General features: G+C 40.9%; 1 protein-coding gene across 2 annotated transcripts in view; it reads left to right on the top strand.

The window, feature by feature from the left end:
• The first annotated feature begins 2,206 nt into the window (after nt 1–2,206).
• Nucleotides 2,207–24,289, top strand: part of BIRC6 (baculoviral IAP repeat containing 6) — a 234,697-nt gene continuing 212,614 nt past the window's right edge. For both annotated transcript variants that reach the window (XM_080814319.1, XM_080814318.1), the window contains exon 1: nt 2,207–2,535. In XM_080814319.1, coding sequence (XP_080670445.1) covers nt 2,211–2,535 — 325 coding nt within the window. In that variant the 5' untranslated portion in view covers nt 2,207–2,210. The remainder of the gene's footprint in view (nt 2,536–24,289) is intronic.

The raw sequence follows: 24,289 nt of genomic DNA, 5'->3' as shown, positions 1-24,289 counted from the left end.
AGTTTTTTTTTTTTTAAGATTTTATCTATTTATTTGACAGACAGAGATCACAAGTAGGCAGAGAGGCAGGCAGAGAGAGAGGGGGGGGAAGCAGGCTCCCTGCTGAGCAGAGAGCCGGATGCGGGGCTTGATCCCAGGACCCTGAGATCATGACCTGAGCCAAAGGCAGAGGCTTTAACCCACTAAGCCACCCAGGCGCCCCTACTTTAATAAGTTTTACAATTTACAAGTCTTATAACAAACCTAAGTAGGGCAAATAATTTTATCATTTCCAATTGACACTTGGTGGAACAGTTTCAGAATGTTTAAGTGACTTGCCCAGGTTCATAGATAGAGCTGATACATGAAGACACAGTGATTCAAATCATATATTCATGTATGCTTTAATACTTGGGTATTCTTCCACTTTATTTTATGTTGCTGCCCATCATCAGATAAAAATGGCATATTTGCCATCCCAAAATGGAATGGATAGATTATATAAATACAACTTTGCATACAAATAAACAGGTTTAAGAGGTTGTTGGGATAATCTACAAAGATTCCTGAAGGAAGTATGCAGGAATGTGAGAAGACAATTAGCTTTCATAATTTTTATTGAGCACCTACTGTATGCCAGATGCTATTCCACACATTTCACATGACTCTCAATCCTCTCAACAGCACTTGAGGTTTTAAGGAAGAAGAATTTAGGCTTTCCAAGATAATGGGATGATCCCAAGAACATACAGTTCTGTATCCTGATTGTGGTGCAGCAATCTACACATGATAAAATGACAGAGAATTATACACACACCATTTAAATGTCAAATCCCTGCTTTTGATATTGTACTAAACTTATGTAACAGGTAACTCTTAAGGAAACTGGGTAAATTGGACCTTTCTGTTCCAACTTTGAGGAGGTATTTTATAGAAGTCCCTAAATTGAGTTTGTCCAGTTTTTGTTTTTGTTTTTTTTAAATATTTTATTTATTTGACACAGAGGGAGAGAGCACAAGCAGGGGGAGCAAGCAGAGGGAGAAGCAGGAAGCCCAACGATGAGGGGCTTGATCCCAGGACCTTGGCATCCTGACCTGAGCCCAAGGCAGACGCTTAACTGGGTGAGCTGAGCTGAGGTGTCCCAGGGCCCTGTTTTTTTGAGTTAGATAGGGATTATGATTTTTTGGAGAGGCAGACCACAGAGGTCTGTACTGTGTTTACAAGTGTGAATCTAATAATAATTATTTTTTTATTTTATATATTTTTAAAGATTTTATTTATTCATTTGACAGAAAGCACAAGCTGGGTGAGGGGAGCGGCAGGCAGAGGGAGAGGGAGAATCGCCCAACTGAGCAGGGAGCCCACTGTAGGGCTCCATCCCAGGACTCCAGGATCATGACCTGAGCCAAATGCAGACGTTTATCCGACTGGGTCACCCAGGCACCCCTAATACTTATTTTTAAGTGAAAAGATTAACCATATGGTTAGTAAATTTACTTGACTACAGTTCTTTCTGGCCCCACAACACCCGCACACATCTATTAACAATTCACATAAGTTGAGTTGTTTGTGACGTGGATGAAGACATTAAGCTAAATGATATACTTCCAGCACCTCCAATCTGGCACTTCTGTTCAACAAAAAGATCTGGGAATGGCGGCGTGCAGCAGACACAGGGTACTGAGGTCGTTTGGTTTCTCCCAATCCAGACCAGAGGTTTTTCAGACTGCTTACTTGTAGACTAGAGCCAGACTCCGGGGTCTTCTCCCGCGCACAACCGAAGAGCCGCACAGCTCCTACAGGAAACCGTGCGGGCGCAGCTGGAACGGCCGCGGAGGACCTCGGCGCGGCCCCACTGCCCAGGATCCCCGCCTAGCGGAAACACATGGAGCCCAACCCCCACCTCCAGGAGTAAGGGAGTGGGGCGGGGCCCAGGCAGCGGCCACTCCCCAGGCTCAGGAAAAAAAAAAAACCAACAAAAAAAACTGGGACAGTGCGGACGGGAAGCTGGCTGGACCGGGGGCGCGTGGCGCGCGCCAGCTCTCTCGCGCATGCTCCAGCCACCCGCTACCCGCCCCCTCCCCAGGTCCCGCCTCTTTCGCTCCTTCTCCCCCTCCCCGCCAACCTCCCTCCGAGCTTGGCCCCTCCGGGCGCGCGGCCGACGTCCCGCGTGCGTGCCGGCGCCTGACTTCACTTCCGGCTAACGCGCTCCGCTTGCCCCCTGGCCCCGGATGGTGACTGGCGGCGGCGCTGTACCTCCCGGGACTGTCACTGAGCCGCTTCCCAGTGTGATTGTGCTGAGCGCAGGCCGGAAGATGGCGGCTGCGGCTGCGGCGGCCTCGGGCCCGGGCTGCTCCTCGGCGGCGGGGGCGGGAGCGGCTGGGGTCTCGGAGTGGCTGGTGCTGCGAGACGGCTGCATGCGCTGCGACGCCGACGGGCTGCACAGCCTCTCCTACCACCCGGCGCTCAACGCCATCCTAGCCGTCACCAGTCGCGGGACCATCAAAGTCATCGACGGCACCTCGGGGGCCACCCTGCAGGCCTCAGCGCTCAGCGGTGAGTGTGCGGCACGCCGGGCGGGGGCCGGGCCCGCCACGGGAGGAGCCGGGCCGGCGGGATGCCGGGGAAGGAAGCCGCCCAGCCCCGGGGCTCGGCCTCCGGCGGAGGGGAAGCGGCGTGACGGGAATGGGGTGGTGGAGGGCAGGGCTGGGGGCTCAGGCCTGCCTGTGAGCCGAGGCCCGGAAGCTGGTGGAGGAGGACCGCGGGGCTTGGCTTTTTCAGCGGCTGCAGCTGGGAAGAAAAGACTGGCGGGTCGGGGAGTGGTGGGAGTTGCCTTTCGGGCCTTGAGTGTCCGGTGTAGGTTGGTCCTCTGGGATAGGTGAGGAGGCCTCGGAGCCCGGCACCTGAGAAGGGCAGGCCCCCGGGTCGGTTTTGGAGAAGGTGTCGCTGCTGCCTTATGCTAGATCAGGGAGCGAACGGGTCGCCCGGTTGGTCCCGACGTGAGAGCCTGGTGGCCGGAGGCCAATGTCGGAGCCGGCATCTAAGCCCTTCCCTCCGGTGGAGAGAAGCGGATACTCGGCTGTTCGTATGACCCGCAGGTGCAGGGGTGTACGGCGGGCTTCGCGCCGGGGGTGGGGGTGGGGTGCGCCTGGAGTGGGGGTGGGGAGGGAAGTAGGCGGGCCGGCTGCCTGAACTGTACCATCGACGACTTCAGGACTCAGGCGGACGCCATGGAAGACTAGACCTTGTCCCTTAGCTCGGGGCTTCCAACTTCTACCCCCTAGTGATGAGAAACTCAGAGCCTGCGGTGTATGAAATATAGATTCCTTTGGGTTCGTGATGAGGTGAAACTTCAGGCCCTCCTTGTTTTACCACAGCGGGCCGAAAAGTTAGGATTAGGAGGTATGTGTGAGTCTCGCCAGTGGAGGAGAGCACTTCTGGGTGGAGTAGACGTTGTTCCAGGGACGGGACTTTATGCATTAGGTGAACGCTCTGTGTACTGGAGTGGAGTGTTTTGGAATTAACTCTGGCCAAACTGTGTTTGGTGAGATGACATTTCATTTGCGGTTGAATGATGTATGGTTTAATTTAGATGTTAAAATTGAGATAGAAAAGTTAGTATATGAGTGAGTTAGACTCGTGCACAGAGGTGTGTATGACTGCATTCAGCAAAGTAAATTAGTTATGTGGCTAAACAATTCACTTAAATTTTAACAGACACAAGTAACAAACACAAATTCGTTATTCTGGTTTGCTATGGAATAAGGCATGTAAGAGTTAATAGTAGTGTAGGGATAGAAGAATAAAATAAGAAGTTTAACTTTTGTCAATATGAGAGTTGTGAAAGAAATGGATTGTATATAGCTACAGAATATAAGCCTAGACCATATCTAAGATATGTCTAAGGGAAAGTTTTGGATTGTAGTCTTGTAATTTTTGTTTTCTTGGCTTAGGTAAAGACAGGAGGGGTGTCCCAGATGTAACTATGAGTAGTAACTGCATTTTGGACATAACAACCTGTCTCTATGTATGAGTGGGAGATAGTAATTAGTAATTGGATATCTTTCTTCTTAAACTCACTTAAAATATTTCAGATACAGAAAGGTATAAAGAATAAGATGAACAACCGTGTATTCCTGATTCTGTTAATGAAATAAAACATTAGAAAGTTGAAGCCTCCTCTCTGTCTCTTGGATTGTATTCCTCCAATCCTCCCTCCCCCATGAGCATTCTCCTTAATTTGGTTTTATTGTTTTCACACGTTTTTATGTTTTTTAGCATATGCTTGTATCTTTAAACAACATCTAATACTGTCTTTCATGATTTTAAACTTCGACCAATTGGTGTTATAATATATGTATTTGAATTTTTTACAAAAAGCCATATTAATGGAAGGTTTAAAATGTTTTTGATAGAAAGGAGTCTAATGGGAAGTTTTTATGCTTGGAGCCTGTGTTTGAGAAAAATAACGTGTGTGAGCGTTTGTAATAAATGGTTGAGGAAATTGGGCATGTATGAATGTGTCTGTTATGAAAGGGGAGAAAATAGTCACTCTAGTGGTAGCTTCCTAAAGGGGAGGGTTTGAGGATTTTAACACAAGATTAAAAGTACATGCATAGAACATCATTGATTTGGGATAACTTAGCTGGCATATGATGGGGAATTTGTTAATTAGAGAAGGGTGGGATTGGATATAGTTGCAGATGCCCACACATTGAAGTTTGAGTATGTGATTTGAAATATGTGGAAGAGTCTATGGTAAACAAAAGGATTACAGAAAAGGTTTGAAAGTAACAGTGGACAAAATCTGAAATGTTTTCATTTATGAGAATTGCAGTTATTGATGATAATTACCAGAGGTTGTATAGAGTCTTATGTATGTCATCTATTTGGGTGATTGGGGAGCAAATGCTGCATTTTTTTGTCTCGCCTGTAATATGTATGTATTTTACATACTTATTTAGGAGGTTTGCTTTTAATGATTAATAGAGGGTGACAGTCCTATAAATAGAATGAGGAGAAGGTGCCAGTAGTGACCATGGTCCTAAGATGACCCCTCTTTCCAGTTAAGGGGCAAGGAGCTACTTTGTTTTTTACCCTAGAGGAAAGACATCTTTGTGTGAAGGGAAAAAGAATGATGTAACCATATGGAGTTGTATTGGGTGATAGGTGTCTTCTGAATGAGTTCAGGTTGTAGGATTATGGGTAGCTTACTAGAGTAGATTGAAAACTGAAGGATGGGAGCAGGACTTGTGTGTATATATATATATTCAGTTGGGTAGCAGAGGTGGTGAATTTTTGACTGTGTCTTCTAGCATATTTCTGTATCTGATATACAGTGTTTGTAAATACAATTTCGTTAGATTAAGAGCCATCGGTATAACATAGGTTAGGCAAATTGCTCCTTTTTAGCATTTAAGAGTTAAGAATTTAGCATTCCTAGGCTGATTCCTTGGCCTGGCATTCTTTGACTTCTACCAATCTCTCTAGTCTTGTCTCCCTATTTAGTTTTGTGAACTGGTTCATTTCCTTTCCTTTCCTAACTGGGTAGTTTTGTTCTTTCTTGGAATGCACCAGTCCCCTCCAGGCATATCTTAGCCATTTTTTAGGTCCTAGAGCAAATCTTAACTTCCTGATTCTATTTGTCTGAAGCGATCCATTGAACCCCTACGCACATGTTGTCCTCTTAATGTCTATTTTAGTAATTTGGCACCTTACTGTTTGTGGTATGTTTTCTGTCTTGGACTACTTAAATTCCATTTAGCTTTTTGTGAATATAGAATGTCCATTTAACTATATTTAAAACTCCTTATGGGAAGGAACCTGTCCTCTTGTTTATATCCCCTCCTCAGGATGCCCAGTACAAAATACTAATAAATACTTTTCAGTTGTGTGTAGAGGCTAATGAGTATGTTAAATGAGTGCTTTCTTACATACTAACTGCTAAATAAACACCTTTTCCCCCCTTTCTTTTCTTAAATACATTTTATTTTTTAGAGCAGTTTCAGGTTCATGGTAAAATTAAGCAGAATGTCTAGAGTTCCTAGATACCTCCTGTTCCCTCTGTACACACAACCTCCCTTCACTATCAGTGTGTTTGTTATAATCAGTGAACTTGCATTAACACATCATTATCACCCAGGTCTGTAGTTGACATTAGTGTTCACTTTTGGTGGTGTACATTCTGTGGGTTGTGAAAAATGGATGTATCATACAGAATAGTTTCACTTTCAGGGGTGCCTGGGTGGCTCAGTGGGTTAAGCCTCTGCCTTAGGCTCAGGTCATGATCTCAGGGTACTGGAATCAGTGCCCCTGCATCTGGCTCTCTGCTCAGCAGGGTGCCTGCCTCCCTCCGGGACACCCCCGCCCCCGTCTCTCTGCCTACTTGTGATCTCTGTCTGTTAAATAAGTAAATAAAATCTTTAAAAAAAAAAAAAAAGGATAGTTTCACTTTCATAAAAATCCTCTCTGTTCTGCCTATTCACCTGTCTCTCTCTCTTGCCCCTGCCACTCCCTGATTTTTTGACTGTATAGTTCTGCCTTTTCTGGAATGTTATATGGTTGGAATTATATAGTAGCCTTTTCAGTTTGGCTCCTTGCAGTTAAGAATATGCATTTAAGTTCTTCCATGTCTTTTCATAGTTTGGTAGCTCATTTGCTTTTTAGCATTGAATGATATTCCATTGTCTGGATGGACCGCAATTCATTTACCCATTCACCTACTGAAGGACATCTTGGTTGCTTCCAGGTTGCGGCAGTTATGAATAAAGTTGCTATAAGTATTTGTGTGCAGGGTTTTTTGTGGACTTAGGTTTTTAGTTCATTTGGGTAAGTAGCAAGGAGCACGAATATCAGATTGAGTGTTAGGATTATGTTTAGTTTTGTAAGAAACTGCCAAACTCTTTCCAAAGCCGCTGCGCTATTTTGTTTTCCCAGTGCTAGTGAATGAGAGTTCCTGTTGCTCCACATCCTTCTCAGCATTTGCTATTTTTCCGTTTTGGATTGTGGCCATTCCTTTTTCTTTTATGAAGTATATTTATTTATTTTTGAGAGAAAGTGAGACCAAGCATGGGGGGGGCAGAGAGAGAAATGGGCTCCCCAATGAGCAGGGAGCCTGATGCGGGACTCAGTCCCAGGACGCAGAGATCACTACATGAGCTGAAGGCAGGCACTTAACCCACTGAGCCACCCAGGCGCCCTGGATCGTGGCCATTCTAATAATAGGTGTGTACTGGTATCTCATTGTTTTAATTTGCAGTTCCCTAATGACATAGGATGCTGAACATCTTTTCATAGGCTAATTTGTGTACTTGGGATTTTGAAAATCAAAATAGCTCTCCTTACACCACTTGACCATATTGTTTGTATTACTAGGCTTGTTCCTCTCTTTAGCTATAGTTTGTTCCTGCAATTTAGCGTAAAGGAAGGAGCCTGGTTTTGGAGACTGTTGGCTTAGGTTAAGATCCCAATTTCTGCTTTCCCTCACCTCCCAATTTAACTGTGTAACCTTGACTAAATTACTTAACATTTCTGTTCCAGTTTCCCCATTGGCAAAAGGGGGATATAATTGTCCTAATTATTAGGAATGTTAGTACACGGAAAGTTCTTAGAACAGAACGTGTGTTTACTGTTCAAAAATATTTCTTCTGTTTACTTGTAAATCTTTGTAAATACTCTTTTTTCTTTTTTATTTAAACCTTTTTGATATTCTGTGTTAAATCTTTTGAACTTCACCCTAAATTTGAACTTAGGAATTTTTCCTATTTACCACCTTTTACCATCCAGCAAAATCCATCTAGTTTTTGCTTTGATGTAAGAGTAAGGTATTGTTAATTTCTTCAGTTTATCTTTCCCCCCACCCTTCGTCTCTTATTTCCTTTCCCTTCCCCTCCCTCCCTTCTTTTTAATTTAAGCAATCTCTACACCCAACATGGGGCTTGAACTCATGGCCCTGAGATCAAGAGTCAGATGCTCTGTTGACTGAGCCAGCCAGGCGCACCTATTCAGTATTTTCTTATTTAATTACTGGTGGTGTTTTCTCTTGATTTCTGAAATAGTGCCCTCCTCCTCTAAATATAGTACATTTTATATTATTTGCTTTTTTAATAAACTTTTTTGAGGGCACATAGAAAGAGAATGGGTGTTCATATTTTAGGTATTCCTGAATTTTGAATTTTTTTTAATTTTTTATTTTATTTATTTAATTTATTTATTTATTTATTTTTTAAAAAGATTTTATTTATTTGACAGAGATCACAAGTAGGCAGAGAGGCAGGCAGAGAGAGAGCAAGGGAAGCAGGCTCCCTGCTGAGCAGAGAGCCCGATGCGGGGCTCGATCCCAGGACCCCGAGATCATGACCTGAGCCGAAGGCAGAGGCGTTAACCCACTGAGCCACCCAGGCACCCCAAGTATTCCTGAATTTTGAATTTTAGCTCACTTAGTAACTCAGTCTCTAAACTTCCTGAACTTCAGCTTCTTCCTTTGTAAATTAAGATGAACATTTAATAGAATGGTTGTATAGATGAAGTGGTAAACATGTTTAAAGTGCCTAATGCTGCTTGGCATATGTACACAGTGAATGTTAATTCTCTTAAGGCTCATGGGTACTTGCCATTGCTATGCTCCTCACTATTACTTTAAAAAATGGTCACTGACTTAGTGTTTATATACAGAGGACAGATAGATATCATTGAAGTGTATATGGAAATGTAAATGCTGGTGACGAATATTATCTCTGTTTGGAAGAATGTCTTTCAGTGTATTGGTGTGGCTTAATGTCAGAATGAAGTTAAGACTTGTATTACTAGTTCTGTGTGAACACGGATTGTTCATACACTGTCTGTAAATAAGTAACTGAAGATGAGTGTGTGTGGGTAGTAATCAGTAGATGTTGTAGCATATGTGTACATCGTGTCTACAGTTTCTGAAGTGGGCTCCAGATTTCTGTCACTTGGAGGAAACTCCAAAGCTGCTCAGTGTTTTTATTTTTTTTAAAGATTTTATTTATTTATTTGACAGACAGAGATTACAAGTAGGCAGAGAGGCAGGCAGAGAGAGAGGGGGATGCAGGCTCCCTGCCAAGCAGAGTCTGCTGCGGGGCTCGATCCCAGGACCCTGGGATCATGACCTGAGCCGAAGGCAGAGGCTTTAACCCACTGAGCCACCCAGGTGCCCCTGCTCAGTGTTTTTAGACAGATAATCTAGTTTCAAATTTCTTTGTGAATTTTTCCCTTTGACATTGACTTTGGTTAGATTTGAGAAATTTACACGATGGTCATAAGTGAGAAAAAGATCACTGTACTCTACTCCAGTTGTGGTAGAGTTCAGATTGGGAGAATTTTTACATCTTTATTTTTTGTTTGTTTTGAGCTTCTTGTTCAGCCCAGAGCTGCCTGCTCTAAGAAGTCTTGGAGCATAGAAGACTAGTTAGGTTACCCTGTGTATTTCTCAAATATTTTTTTGGGATCAAATTCATACTTACTATCACTTTGTTAGAGGTAGAAAATATTTTTTTACTATTTCTGAAATTAAGCTTGCACTAATTTGGATAAAATGTAAAATCTTCCTGTAGGTCTGTTTTGGAAATTGTAAATGATTCATACAACTTCCTATTTCCTGACTTATCTTGGGAAGGTAAACCTTTCTAGTCTCTTTCTAGTTATTCTTTTATGAAAGATAATGAACATGATACAGAGTTGGGATTTCAGTAGCCCTAGAAGATAGTCGTCTCCTGAATGCATCCGAGTTCTTTTTTTTTCTTTTTTTAAGAATTAGTTTATTTATTTGACAGACAGAGATCACAAGTAGGCAGAGAAGCAGACAGAGAGAGGGGGAAGCAGGCTCCCTGCTGAGCAGAGCGCCAGGACCCTGGGATCATGACCCAAGCCGAAGGCAAAGGCTTTAACCCACTGAGCCACCCAGGCGCCACCCCCCTCTTTTTTTAAAAGATTTTACTTATTTATTTGACAGAGCAAGCTAGTGGGCGCGTACACCCACAAACAGGGGAGTGGCAGGCGGAGGGTGAGGAAGAAGCAGGCCCCAGGGAGCCTGATGTGGGGCTCCATCCCAGGACCCTGGGATTATGACCTGAGCTAAAGGCAGATCCTTAATGGACTGAGCCGCCCAGGCGTGTCTGCATCTGAGTTTTTTATAAAAACTTAATTGGGCAAATCTCTTTGTGGGCTCAGTACAAACTTTATGTTGCAGTTGACTGACTTTAAAGTAATGCTATGTGGTGATCTGCCTTAGGTCAAAGATTTACTGTTTTATTTTATTTACTTTCTTAAGATTTTATTTTTTAAAAGATTTATTTATTAATTTGAAGTGGGGGGGGCAAAAAGAAAGGGAGAGAGAGGGGTTTGTTTTTTTTTAAGATTTTATTTATTTATTTGACTGAGAGAGATAGACAGTGAGAGCAGGGGAAACCTAGCTCCTTGCCAAGCAGGGAGCCCGATGTGGGGCTCGATCCTAGGACCCAGGGATCGTGACCTGAGCTGAAGGCAGATGCCTGATGACTGATCCACCTAGGTGCCCCTGGGGAGAGAGTCTTAAACAGACTGTACGGGGAGCATGGAGCCTGGCTCTGTCTCATGACCCTGAGATCACGACCTGAGCTGAAACCAAGAGTCAAACTCTTAACCCAGGTGCCCCTTAAGATTTTATATTTAAGTAATCTCTGTACCCAGTGTGAGGCTTGAACTCACAAACCTGAGACCAGGAGTTGCATTCTCTACCAACTGATCCAGCCAGCTGCCCCAGTTTGCCGTTTTATTAACAAAACATTTTCCCACAGTTAATTAGAGTGAATTTATATTAAAATTAAAAAAAATATTTTGCTCTGTTTTTAGAACAAGAAAAATTGATCCAAATTTTTTTATGTTTGCCTCCGATCTTTTCCTAAGTATTATCTGTTCAAGGATGGTTTTTCTCTAACAACAATAATTTGTCTAAGTCTTTTAGTAGTTATAGACTTGCTGAGGGTCTCTATAAGAGATCAGCTTCTGGATGCAAACAGTTTGGGATTAAACCTTGGTTCTGTTTGATCTTGAAGTTCATCCCATAAAATGAGAATAATAATAGTGTCTACCCCAGAAAGTGGTTGTATACATATATATATACACACTCAAAGTATTTTTTAATGTGTTTTCATTCTTTTGGTAGCAGTGGCTATTTAAATACTGCAGACATTTTTGCTGCAGATATGTGGTTGAAGTGGCAGTATTCTTACAGTTTTCCGTGTATGTGGAAATGTGACTGAAATATAATGGACATAATTATAATAACTTTTGTATTACAGGAGAAATATAAACTATGTAAGTTAATTGATTTTGGACTTGAAATTGTGAAAAGAGCAAGGTAGTGTGAAGAACTAGTTGATTTATATTTATTTATACATTTATTGAACATATGCTAGACACGGGGGCACAAAAGAATCAAGGCAACATTTTGGCCTTTGAATACATGTTTGGCGATGTGTTTAGGTAAATCATTTCTTTTTTTAAGATTTTATTTATTTATTTGACAGAAAGAGGCACAGTGAGAAAGGAAGCACAAGCAGGGGGGAGTGGGAGAGGGAGTAGCAGGCTTCCCACCAAGCAGGGAGCCCAATGCAGGGCTCAGTCCCAGGACCCTGGGATCATGACCTGAGCCAAAGGCAGCTGGTTAATGGCTGCCCTTAGGTAAATCATTTTAGTGTAATGTTATAAGTACTATAATATAGATATGCAGAGTGCTGTGAGTACACAGGAGGTAGTTTCTTCAACCTGAGGGAAATAGAGAAGACTTCTTTTTTTTTTTTTTTTAAATATTTTATTTATTTATTTGACAGAGAGAGAGAGATCACAAGTAGGCAGAGAGGCAGGCGGAGAGAGAGATGGAAGCAGGCTCCCTGCTGAGCAGAGAGCCCGACGCGGGGCTCGATCCCAGGACCCTGAGATCATGACCTGAGCTGAAGGCAGAGGCTTTAACCCACTGAGCCACCCAGGCACCCTAGAGAAGACTTCTTAAAGGAGGTTGCTTTTATGATTCATTTTGAAAGATGAGATGGTGGGAGGGAACGTTATATGGATCATCATTTTTTTTTTTAATTTTTTTTTAAAAATTTTTTAAAGATTTTATTTATTTATTTGACAGACAGAAATCACAAGTAGGCAGAGAGGCAGGCAGAGGGAGAGAGAGAAGGAAGCAGGCCCCCCGCTGAGCAGAGAGCCCAATATGGGGCTTGATCCCAGGACCCTGGGATCATGACCTGAGCCGAAGGCAGAGGCTTTAACCCACTGAGCCACCCAGGCGCCCCTGGATCATCATTTTAAGCTAAGGTACTTGCTTGTGTGGAGACATTGTGGTCTTTCAAAACATGGTAAATTCAGGGAACAGAGAGAAGTTTTTGAAGGAGACCAGTTGGAGTTTAGGATGTGTGAGGGTATGGTTAGAGTTGAAGCTGAGAGGTAGGCAAAGACAAGATCATAATATGTTTTGTTAAGAAATCTGACTTGAGGGGCACCTGGGTGGCTCAGTTGCTTTAAGCATCTGTCTTCACCTCAGGTCATGAATACAGGGTCCTGGGATCAAGCCCTGCATCATCCCTGCTCAGTGGGAGGTCTGCTTCTCCCTCTCCCTCTGCCTCTCCCCTCTGCTTATGCACACACGTATTCTCTCTCTCTCTCTCTCTCTCAAAAAACAAAATAAAATAAAATAAAATCTTAGGAAGAAAAAGAAATTTGACATGATGTCAGTGGTAGGGAGCCATTGTAGGTTATTTCATAATCAAATTTGTTTTTAGAGGTTTGAAATTAATGTGCAGGTATGAGACGTGATGAGAGCTTTGTGTAAGTTAGTTTGAAAGGTAGGAACCATAATTTTTGGTGATTGTGGGGATGAGAGAGATGGATAGGTGAAAAGTACTCATGTGTGGGTTCCTACTTTGGGTAACTGGATGAATGGTATTTATTAACTGTAGTAAGACAAGAAGATGTGGTGAGTAGTTTTTGTTGGAGGAGGATGGGAGCAAGAGGGAGATAGTGACATTGGTTGTGTTAGTTTTGCAGTTCTTGAAGGACATCCGAGTAGAGATGTCCAGAAGGCTTTGGGAATTCAGAGTTGAAGCTTGAGGATTTGGGAACACAGATTGGGAAGACATTGGCAATTAAAGAGAAAGCTGAGCCTAGTGGTTAAGAATGTTGGTTCTGGAGCCAGACTGCATTTCAGTCCATGATTCACCACTTATTATCTGTGCCCTTAGGCAAGATGCTAACCTCTCTCTGCACACCTAACTCATTGGGTTATTGGAAAGATTAAATAAACTGATACATGTAGGTACTGCTTAATCCACCATAAGCACGCAGTAAGTGTTACTTTTGTATTAATGTTCTTAATTATATAGTTAATTCAACAAGTATTTTTCTGCCATATGGGGATAATAAGATGAATTTAAAATCTCCCCTGCCTCTCAATTTGGAAAGCTTTTGGAGGAGGTGACATCTTGACTCTTGCAAGAAAAGGAGTTAGCCAGGTAGAGGGAACAGCACGAGTAGGAGAGGTGGGAAGCAGGTAGTGTTTGTTATAAGCACATTGGTATTAGGGCGCAGAGCACAAGGGTGGGAGTGATGAAATAGCCTGAGGATCTTGGATTTGGTCCCTTTGACCTGTGGTTACCATAATTTTCAGTACGAGAACTCCTAGTTTAAGGTAAAAAATTTAGTGATCTGTTATTAGAGGAGCTATGTTTTTAGCGTTGGTTGAAAAAATACTGCAAAAGGCTACTACTTTGAAATAATTTTTCTTTTAGACTTACTACTACGTAATTTGAAAAATACTGCAACACAGGGGTGCCCAGGCGCCTGGGTGGCTCAGTCAGTTGAGCGTCTGACTCTTGGTTTCAGCTCAGGTCATGATCTCATGGGTTGCAAGATGGAGCCCCATGGCAGGCTCCCTGCTGAGCAGGGATTTGTGCTTGAAAATTCTCTCCCTCTGCCACTCCCCCCACTTGCACGCCTACATGCGATCTCTCACTCTCTCTCTAAAATAAATAAATACATCTTTGAAAAACCCACTACAGCACAGGTACTTTGGCCTTTCCTCCCTGCTGGTTTAGCTTTGAGATTTTCCCAGGGCATATTAGTCTGTTAAGGCTCTTCTGTCTGCCCTCCAACTTCAAATTTTTTTTTGTTATTATCTCCTAACTTGTTCTTTTTGTCTCTGTGGGTTTGTTTAATGCCCTCTTTATTATCTTTTTAGTGAGACTTGGGAGGGAGCAGAAGTAAACATTATAACCTTGTTGTTTAACTGGCAATTTGTACTTGTAACCATACTTAAGTTGTTAAAATTTGGTACTTTTTCTTTAGCAGTTGGCTGTAACTACAGATAGACTATAAACAGCAATAGATTGCTGTAATATAGTTTGTAAGAACAGCGGAGTAGGCAGGAGGTACCTTTCTTTTTTTTAAAAGATTTTATTTATTTATATGACAGACAGATAAAAGTAGGCAGAGAGGCAGGCAGAGAGAGAGAGGAGGAAGCAGGCTCTCCACTGAGCAGAGAGCCTGATGTGGGGCTCAATCCCAGGACACTGGGATCATGACCTGAGCTGAAGGCAGAGGCCTTAACCCACTGAGCTACACAGGTGCCCCAGGAGGTACCTTTCTGATATGTGCATTATACTGTCCATGGCCTTATGCCTTTGACAAGATAACTTCTGAGAGTTACCATCTTTAAAATGGGCTGGTAATTCTTTTTTTTTTTAAATTATTTTTATTTACTTATTTTATATATATATATATATATATATATATATATATATATATTTTTTTTTTTTTTTTTTGGGTAGAGTAGGCTCCACATCCAGAGGGAGTTTGAACTCACAACCCTGAGATCAAGAGATGGATGTTTGGGCCTCCTGGGTGACTCAGTTGGTTAAGTGTCTGCCCTCTACTCAGGTCAGGATCCTCGGGTCCTGGGATCAAGCCCCGAGTCAGGCTGCCTGCTCAGTGGGGAGTCTGCTTCTCCTTTTCCCTCTGTCCCTTCCCTCTGCTTGTACGCACTCGCTCTCTGTCAAGTAAATAAATAAAATCGTAAAAAAAAAAAAATAAAAGATGAACTCCTTGGTTATAGAAAAGGAGATAGTAGAGGTATATATACTTTATAGAATAAAAAAGGAGATAATAGAGGCATATATACTTACAGAATAAAGTAATTGCTATATAAACTAGCTTGTGACAAGGGCAGTGCTTCTAAAAGGAGTAATTGTGGTCTCATTTGCGTGTTTAAATCAGGGATATATTTTAGGAGAGATAATTTAGGAGAGATATTAAGGCTTATTCTTCTTTTTTTAAGATTTTACTTATTTGACAGAGAGAGACACAGCGTGAGAGGGAACACAGCAGGCTTCCCACAAAGCAGGGAGTCCAATGTGGGGCTCGATCCCAGGACCCTGGGATCATAACCTGAGCCGAAGGCAGACACTTAACAACTGAGCCACCCAGGCGCCCCATTAATGCCTACTTTTTAGGGGAAATGATAGAAGTATTAGAATGGGGCAGATAGGAATGTTTTCTTTGAGATTTATTGTGGGTGCCAAGAATTTAAGTTATGATTTAAGTTCATGATTTGTTTCTGTACTTTGATTTATGAAGTGGGAGAGAATTAAGACTGGGGCAATGTATAGGGCAGTGTGTTCTCAGCCTTGGTTGCTCATTAGAATCATCAGGGGAACTTCAAAAAAATATTCTGCTTGGGTCCCAGTATTTTTTTCCCCCCAGATTTTATTTATTTATTTATTTGAGAGAGAGACCATCCATGTATGTGTAGGGGAGGGGGAAGAACAGAAGTAGAGGGAGAGAGAATCTGAAGCAGACTGCACCCAGAGCAAGGTACCCCACATGGGGCTCTGTCTCATGACCCCAGGGTTATGACCTGAGCCAAAATCAAGGGTCAGATGCTTAACTGACAGCCACCCAGGCACCCTTTGGGTTCCAGAATTCTGACGTAAGTGGTCTGGAGTGGAGCCCAGGCATACTTTTTTTTTTTTTTTTTTTAATTTTAAAAAAAAAAATTTTTTTTTTAAACAGAATGCCAGGTTATTCTAATGTGTTTCTAGGTTTAGAGGTTCAAACTTCATGAGTTTCATGAGTAAGTTTGTTTGTAAGTAAGTTTGATAAGCCTGGGATTACACTAGAGACAGGTCTCATTTGAATTAAATAGTATACTATTTAGCCTTAATTTTAAGGGTAAGAGAAACATCCCAAGTTAGTTTGTCTGCTACTAAAATCTACCTCATTGTGTTTTAAATTGTATTAAATGACCATATAATGAAATATTCTTGTCGACAGCAGGGATATATCAAGGACCAAATTTCTCCAGCTTTCTATTTTGTCCTTTTCTGCTGTAATGCAGCTTTGTTTGATTTTTGAACCAGCTAAGTGCTGTGATACTTATTTACCAAAATACCACTATAGCTAAGGACAGTGACCTCATACCGAGGGCAGGAGTAAGGTAGGGGAAAATGGGGGTATGAAGGGTAGGGATGGCTGGGTTATCTGTACCAGATCAACTAGTTTCATGCCCGAACTGTCTTTGTTTCATATTGTGTTAACAAACCAAACTGTGAGACTATTGTATTTTACCACATAGTTTAGTATTAATATATTAAAAAGTACTTCAAAGTCATAGAAAATGATTCATTTATTCAAAAACATTTATTGTGTGTCAGGCGCTGGTGATAAATTAGTTAACAAAGTCCTGGCTTTGCTAGAACTCATGATTTGGTAGGAAGAGCTGTATTTCGCACACACTGTACCAAGCGGTGATAAATGCTGTAAGAAATTAGAGCTGGTATGAGGTTGGAAATGGGCAAATTTGTGCTCTGAGGTGGTCTGGGAGAGTCTCTCCAAAGTGGCCTTTGAGCAAAGATCCCAGTGCGGTGAGGAGGCAGCGGGCAGATATCCAGGGAAGTTTCTCTTGAACAGCTAGACAGATTTTCATTATATTTGGATGGAATTTGACTTGGACTTATTTAAAATTTAGGCTATGTGAGGAATGATGAAAGGTCTGTGTGACTGCTAGTCTGGATTATAGGTGCCTTCTGTATCCAACAGAGAACAATAGTTTCAAGTAGGAGCTCCAAATAGAAATTCATGAGGTATGTGCTGCATATTACAGGATTGTATAGATTTATAGCTGAGTTCCTTCTCATATGGACAACTTCATGTAGCATCAGGAATTTGTGTGTAGATGGCTAGGGATATCTTGAGCAATATCAGATAGTGAAGGTAGCTCCCAAATTTTACTTAATTATCTCCAGTTCAAAATCCTGAAGGAAAAATGTAACTATTGCATCCCAAAGTGATTGGGAGATGTAACTGTGACAAATTGAGTAATATATGTTGAAATAGACCCCAAAATTTCTTGCGGGGAATAGGTCCTTAAAGATTGAGTCCCATCTGTGGAAACTTCAGAGAGGATTATGTTCTTGAAACTTTCTCCGTTGATGTCATATACTTAAGATTATAGTTAAATAGGAGGTTTGGTGGAACTTCAGGATAAAGTGAATAGAGAGAATTGGAACTTAGAACTCTTTCTCTCTCTCTCTCTTTAAAGATTTTATTTTTTAAGTGATCTTTACATCTAATGTGGGGCTTAAACTCACAACTGTGAGATCAGGAGCCACATGCTCCACTGACTGAGCCAGCCAGCCACCCTCGAACTTGGAATTCTTAATTCCAATAAGTCTGTGTCTTTTGGAGACCCACTCTCACGCCTAGGCAGTTGTTGGGTTCTCTTACCTGGAATAATACTCTCATTGCATTGCATTTCATCCATTTGTTACCCTTTTTTCATGGCCTAGCACTTGAACTTTCCTAAACTTTCTTTGCTTTGCACCAAGTTTAGTTTTATAGGAATACTCACTTTGGCTTTGAATAATAATACGTACTAACAACTTTTGTTAAGTGATTTTGTTTTTGGTTACTTAAATTATATTTTAAAAGCATTGTAAGAACACTAATTTTGTACCCTCTTTATTGACTTTGAATGATGTTTTTATGTACTGTGTTTAATTTGTAGAGTATTTTAAGCATTGAACTCTGATGTTATCTCTGTGGCAATAGAATTTTATAGTAATGTCCTATCAGTTTGCAAAGATGATGTAATTCAGATAATAGTTTTGCAAGTTTCGTAGGGATACACATAGATAATGCCTTGGTAAAGAATTGACTATTTCTTAAAGTGGGTATTAGGATTAAATAATTATTAAAAAGTTTCCTACCTTTGTGAATTTCCATTTAAAAAGTGATTTACCTTATTATAGGACATATCAAATAGACTAAGGAATAGAATAGTTACCTATGATTTTGTTACCTGGGGCAACAATGTCTTTTTGCTTTTTTCTATTGTTGAATATATATGTATATACATATATATATATTTAAAGATTTTATTTATTTATTTGTCAGAGAGAGAGAGAGCGAGCGAGCACAGGCAGACAGAGTGGCAGAGGGAAAAGCGGATGTGGGACTCGATCCCAGGACGCTGGGATCGTGACCTGAGCCGAAGGCAGCCGCTTAACCAACTGAGCCACCCAGGCATCCCTGTTGAATATATTTTTAAAGAAAGTTCTTTAGGGGCACCTGGGTGGCTCAGTTGTTAAACATCTGCCTTCAGCTCAGGTCATGATCCCAGGGTCCTGCTCAGCGGGAAGCCTGCTTCTCCCTCTCCCACTACCCCTGCTTGTGTTTCCTCTCTCACTGTCTCTCTCTCTCTCTCTCTCTCTGTGTCAAGTAAATAAATAAATAAATAAAAATGTAAAAATATAAATATATATATATTTTTTTTTTTCAAGTTTTTTAAGAGTTTATTTATTTGAGAGAGAGAGAGCTGAGTTCCTTCCCAGGACCCTGAGATGACGACCTGAGCCGAAGGCAGAGGCTTTAACCCACTGAGCCACCCAGGCACCCCATTTTTTTCTTTTTTTTTTAAAAATACCTAAACAGTATTTCATTGTGTGGATGTGTCATCATTTGTTTAGTCAATCACTCTTTGAAGGACACTTGTATGTTTTCAGCTTGGTGATTATGGATAGAGCTACTATAAACATTTGAGTAAAGTTTTTTGTGTGAATGTAAGATTTTATGTCTCTAGGGTAAATATGTAGAAGTGGGATTACAGGACCATTTGGTAAGTGTATGTTTAATCTTACAAGAAACTGTCAAACCAGGGTGCCTGTGGCTTAGTCTGTTTAAAGTGTTTGCCTTCAGCTCAGGTCATAATTTTGGGGTCTTGGGATCAAGCCCCTCCTAAGGCTTCCTGCTCAGTGGGGAGTCTGCTTCTCCCCTTCCTTGTGTTCCTCCCCCCTGCTTGTGTCTTTTCTCTCTCTCAAACAAATTAATTTAAAAAAAAATCTTAAACAAGAAACTGTCCAACCTAGCGTGGCTGTGCCATTATGTATTTTCATAAAAAATATATGAGTTCCACTTAATTCTGCATCCTTACAAGCATTTCTTATTATCTGTATATTGTTAAAAATTCAATAGTACCCAAAGTGTTCTACAGATTCAGTGCAATCTCTGTCATAATTCCAGTGATGTTTTTTGCAGAAATAGAAAAATCCACCTAAAATTCATGTAGAATCTCAAGGGATTCTACAAAGCATTCTTTGAAGAAGAAGAACAATGTTGGAAGACTCACATTTCAAAGCTTAATACAGTTTTACAGTAACCAAAACAGTGTGGTACTGGTGTAGACTAATAGAGAGCACGGGAATAAGCCCTCACATACATGGTGAATGATTTTTGTAAGTAGGCCGACACCATTCAGTGGGGGAAAGGACAATCTCTTCAAGAAATTGTGGTGAGAAAACTTGGATGTCCACTTTGCAAAAGAATGAAGTTGAACCCTTAAATGGAAGAGCTACAACTAGAAAGCTCTTAGAGGAAAACAAAGGGGGAAGCTTCTTGACGTTGGATTTGGCAGTGATTTTTTTGGATATAACATCAAAAGCACAGGCAACCAAAGAAAAAATAGACAAGTTGGACTTCATCAAAATGAAAACTTGTTGTGCATTGAAAGACACTATCAACAGATTAAAACGGCAAACCACAGAATATGAGAAAATACTTGCAAATCACATATCTAGGTATATATAAAAAATTAATATCCAGACTGTATAGAGAACTTTGACATCTCAACAACAAAAAAACAACAACCCAGTTAAAGAGTGAGCAAAAGACTTCTTCAGAGAAGAAATACAAATAGCCAAAAAGCACATGAAAAGATGGTCAACATCACTAATATTTTGGGAAATATAAATTAAATCCTAGTGTGATACCACTTCCCACCCATTAGAGTGACTATCATTAAATATAATAATAAGTGTTGGCAAGGATGTGGAGAATTGGAACCCTTGTATTGTATTCTCTTGGTGGATGTAAAATAGTGCGGGTGTTACGGAAAATGGTATGGTATTTCCTCAAACAATTGAAATTACTTTGGTAATTTTATGGTATCACAATTCCACGTCTTGGTATATACCCCAAAGAATTGAAAGCAGAGCCTTGAAAAAATATTTGTACGCTGTGTTCATAGCAGCGTTATTCCCAGTAGTCAAAAGTAGAAGCTACCCAAGTGTCCATTGATGGATATATGGATAAACAAAATACGTAAAAAGGAAGGACATTTTGACACTGCAACATGGATGAACTGAAGACATAATGCTTGTTGAAATAGGCCCATCACAAAAGGACAAATACTGTATGACTCCACTTATATGTGGTACTTAGAAGCAGTCAATTTCTAGAGATTGAAAGTAGAATAGTGATTGCTGGGCACTGGGGGTATGGAGATGGGAAGGAGGACTTAGTGCCTGATGGTTATAAAGCTCAAGTTTTGCAAGTTTTGCACCATCCACTGTGTGGATGGATGGTGGTGATGGTTGCAGAACAGTGTGAATGTACCTAATGCCACTAACTGTGCACTTAAAAATAGTTAAAGTGCTAAATTTCATGTTATGTTGATTTACCACAATTAAAAATAATTTAACGGATCAAATGGCCATGTTTATTTGGGTCTATCGCTGGATTCTCTTCTTTTCCATAGATCTACATGTCTGTCCATTTGCCACTATCATATTTTCTTGTGATACTATAAGTTTTTTTTTTTTTATTTAAAGATTTATTTATTTATTTGACAGAGAGATCACAAGTAGGCAGAGAGAGAGGGGGAAGTAAGCTTCCTGATGAGCAGAGAGCCCGATGAGGGGCTCGATTGCAGGACCTGGGATCAAGACCTGAGCCAAAGGCAGAGGCTTAACCCACTGAGCCACCCAGGTGCCCCGGTACTGTAAGTTTTATAGTAGGTCTTAAAATCATGTAATGTGATTTGTCCAACTTTATTCTTTTTTTTTTTTTTAAGATTTTATTTATTTATTTGACAGAGACCACAAGTAGGCAGAGAGGTAGGCAGAGAGAGAGAGGAGGAAGCAGGCTTGCTACTGAGCAGAGAGCCTGATGTGGGGCTCTGTCCCAGGACCCTGAGATCATGACCCGAGCTGAAGGCAGAGGCTTAACCCACTGAGCCACCCAGGTGCCCCTGTCCACCTTTATTCTTTAACAGTTAGATGTTCCAGTTCTTTTGTCTTTTCAAATTTTATTTTATTTTATTTATTTATTTTTTTAAAGATTTTATTTATTTTATTTGACAGAGAGAGAGATCACAAGTAGGCAGAGAAGCAGGCAGAGAGAAGGGGGATGCAGGCTCCCCGCTGAGCAGAGAGCCCGATGCGGGGCTCGATCCCAGGACTCTGAGATCATGACCTGAGCCGAAGGCAGAGGCTTAACCCACTGAGCCACCCAGGCGCCCCTTATTTTATTTTATTTATTTATTTTTTTAAAGAATTTATTTATTTATTTGACAGACAGAGATCACAAGTAGGCAGAGAGGCAGGCAGAGAGAGAGGAGGAAGCAGGCTCCCCACTGAGCAGAGAGCCCGATGCGGGGCTCGATCCCAGGACCCTGAGATCATGACCTGAGCTGAAGGCAGAGGCTTTAACCCACTGAGCCACCCAGGCGCCCCGCCTTATTTTATTTTTTAAAGAAGATTTTATTTAAGACAGAAAGGGAACAAGAGGAGGGAGAGGGAGCCTGAGCAGGGGGAAGGGCATAGGGAGAAGGAGAAGCAGACTCCCCACTGAGCAGGGAGCTCAACATGGTGCTCCATCCCACAACTCCACAATCATGACCTGAGCCAAAGAAAGATGCTTAACTGACTGAGCCACTCATTGTGGAGCCCACCATGGGGCCTGAACTCACAGCCCTGAGATCGGGACCTCAGCGGAGATCAAGAGTGAGAGGCTTAACCGATTGAGCCACCCTGGTGCCTCTTCTGCTGGGATTTTGATTGAAATTGCATCAAATCTCTAGAGCAATTTGGGGATATCGACATCTTTACTATATTGACTCTTCCAGTCCCTAACCGTGGTTTCATTTAGGTCTTTGATTTCTTTAACTATTCTTTCATACTTTTCAGCATGCATATTCCGCATACTTTTTGTATATATCTAAGTATTTTATTAATGTTTTTTAAAAAGATTTTATTTATTTGACACAAAGAGAGCACAAGCAGGGGGAATGGCAGGCAGGAGAAGTAGGCTCCCTGCTGAGCAAGGAGCCCAGTGCGTGGCTCAGTCCCAGGACTCTGGGATCATGACCTGAGCCAAAGGCAGATTCTTCACCAATGGAGCCACCCAGGCACCCTTATTTTTATATTTGTAATCTATCGTAAACTGGTTTTTGTAGATTTCAGCTTCAGAGTTCTAGTATATTGAAGTACAGTTGATTGATTTTTATGTATTGATTTTGTTTACTATACCCTTTCTAAACTCATTTATTAGCTCTAGGAGTTTTGTTTTTATTTTTAGATTTTCTATATAGGTTGCTCATGTTGTCTGTGATTGGGGACAGTTTAATTTGTTCCTTTCTAATCTTCATGGCATTTAAATTCTCATTTTTTATTGCAGTGGCTAGATTTTCCAGTATGATACTGAATAGGAATGGTGAGAGTGTGTCCTTGGATTGTTCCTGATTTTAGGGGGAAAGTATTCAGTGTTTTACCATTAATTATGTTGATAGTGTTAGGATTTTTGTAGCTGTCCTTTATCAGGTTGAGCAAATTCCCTTTCATTTCTAATTTGCTGTTTGTTTGTTTTTTTTAATCCTGAAAGGATATTATATTTTGCCAAATGCATCTATTCATGTAGGTTTTCTTCTTTAAGCTATAATGTGTGGTAGCTTGTATTGATTGATTCTTGAATATTGCACCAGTTCAGTATTCCTGCTATAACTCTACTTGGTCCTGGCGTGTTATTCTTTTTATATTTGCTAAATTCCATTTGCTTTTATTTTGTGGAGGGTGTTTGCATCGATATGCATGAGGGATAATGGTATATAGGGTTTTTTTTTGTGCTATCTTTTTCTAGACTTGGCTTCAGGTTTAATGCTGGTCTCATAAAATGAGTTTGAAAGTATTCCCACTTCTCTTTATTGGAGAAGAATTGTGTAGAGTTGGTGTTACTTGTTACTTAAATGTTTGATAAAATTCTGCAATAAAGTCAGATAAGCCTAGAGGTTTCTTTGGAATATTTCTAACTATGAATTCAGTTTCCTCAGTTCAGATTATCTGTTTCATACACAGGAAGTTTTGGTACTTTGTGGTTTCAAGCAATTGATATATTTTACCTGTACCTTCAAATTTATATGTGTAGATCTGTACTTATTATTCCCCTGTTATCTTTTTAAGTTTGTAGTATCATGTTTGTTTGTTTTGACAACCTGAGTTTTCAGATTTATTTATGTTGGCCACCTAAGTTGTCATGTGCATAGTGTTGTTCATAGTGTTTTCTTATTTATTACCTTTTAATCTCTGCAGGATCTAGAGTATATTTTCTCTTTCTTGATGTTATTGGTAATTTGTGTCTTTTTTCTTTGCTAGCCTCGGCTAGAGATTTACTAATTTTACTAATCTTTTCAAAGAACCCTTTTTTGCTTGGTTTTCTCTATTTTTGTTATTTTCATTAATCCCTGCTCTTATCATTATTAATTTTATTTTGCTTGTTATTTATTTACTTTGCTTTTCTTTTTCTAGTTTTTTATTTTTATTTTTATTTTTTCTTAAGATTTTATTTACTTATTTGAGAGAGAGAGAGAGAGAGAGCATGAGAGAAGGGAAGCCCAGTGCGGGACTCATTCCTGGGACTCCAGGATCATGACCTGAGCTGAAGGCAGGTGGTCAGTGGCTTTAACCAACTGAGCCACACAGGCACCCTT

The sequence above is a fragment of the Martes martes genome, assembly GCF_963455335.1.
Source record: "Martes martes genome assembly, chromosome: 9".
Taxonomy (NCBI): Eukaryota; Metazoa; Chordata; class Mammalia; order Carnivora; family Mustelidae; genus Martes; species Martes martes.
This window is presented reverse-complemented; position numbering and strand designations above follow the sequence as displayed.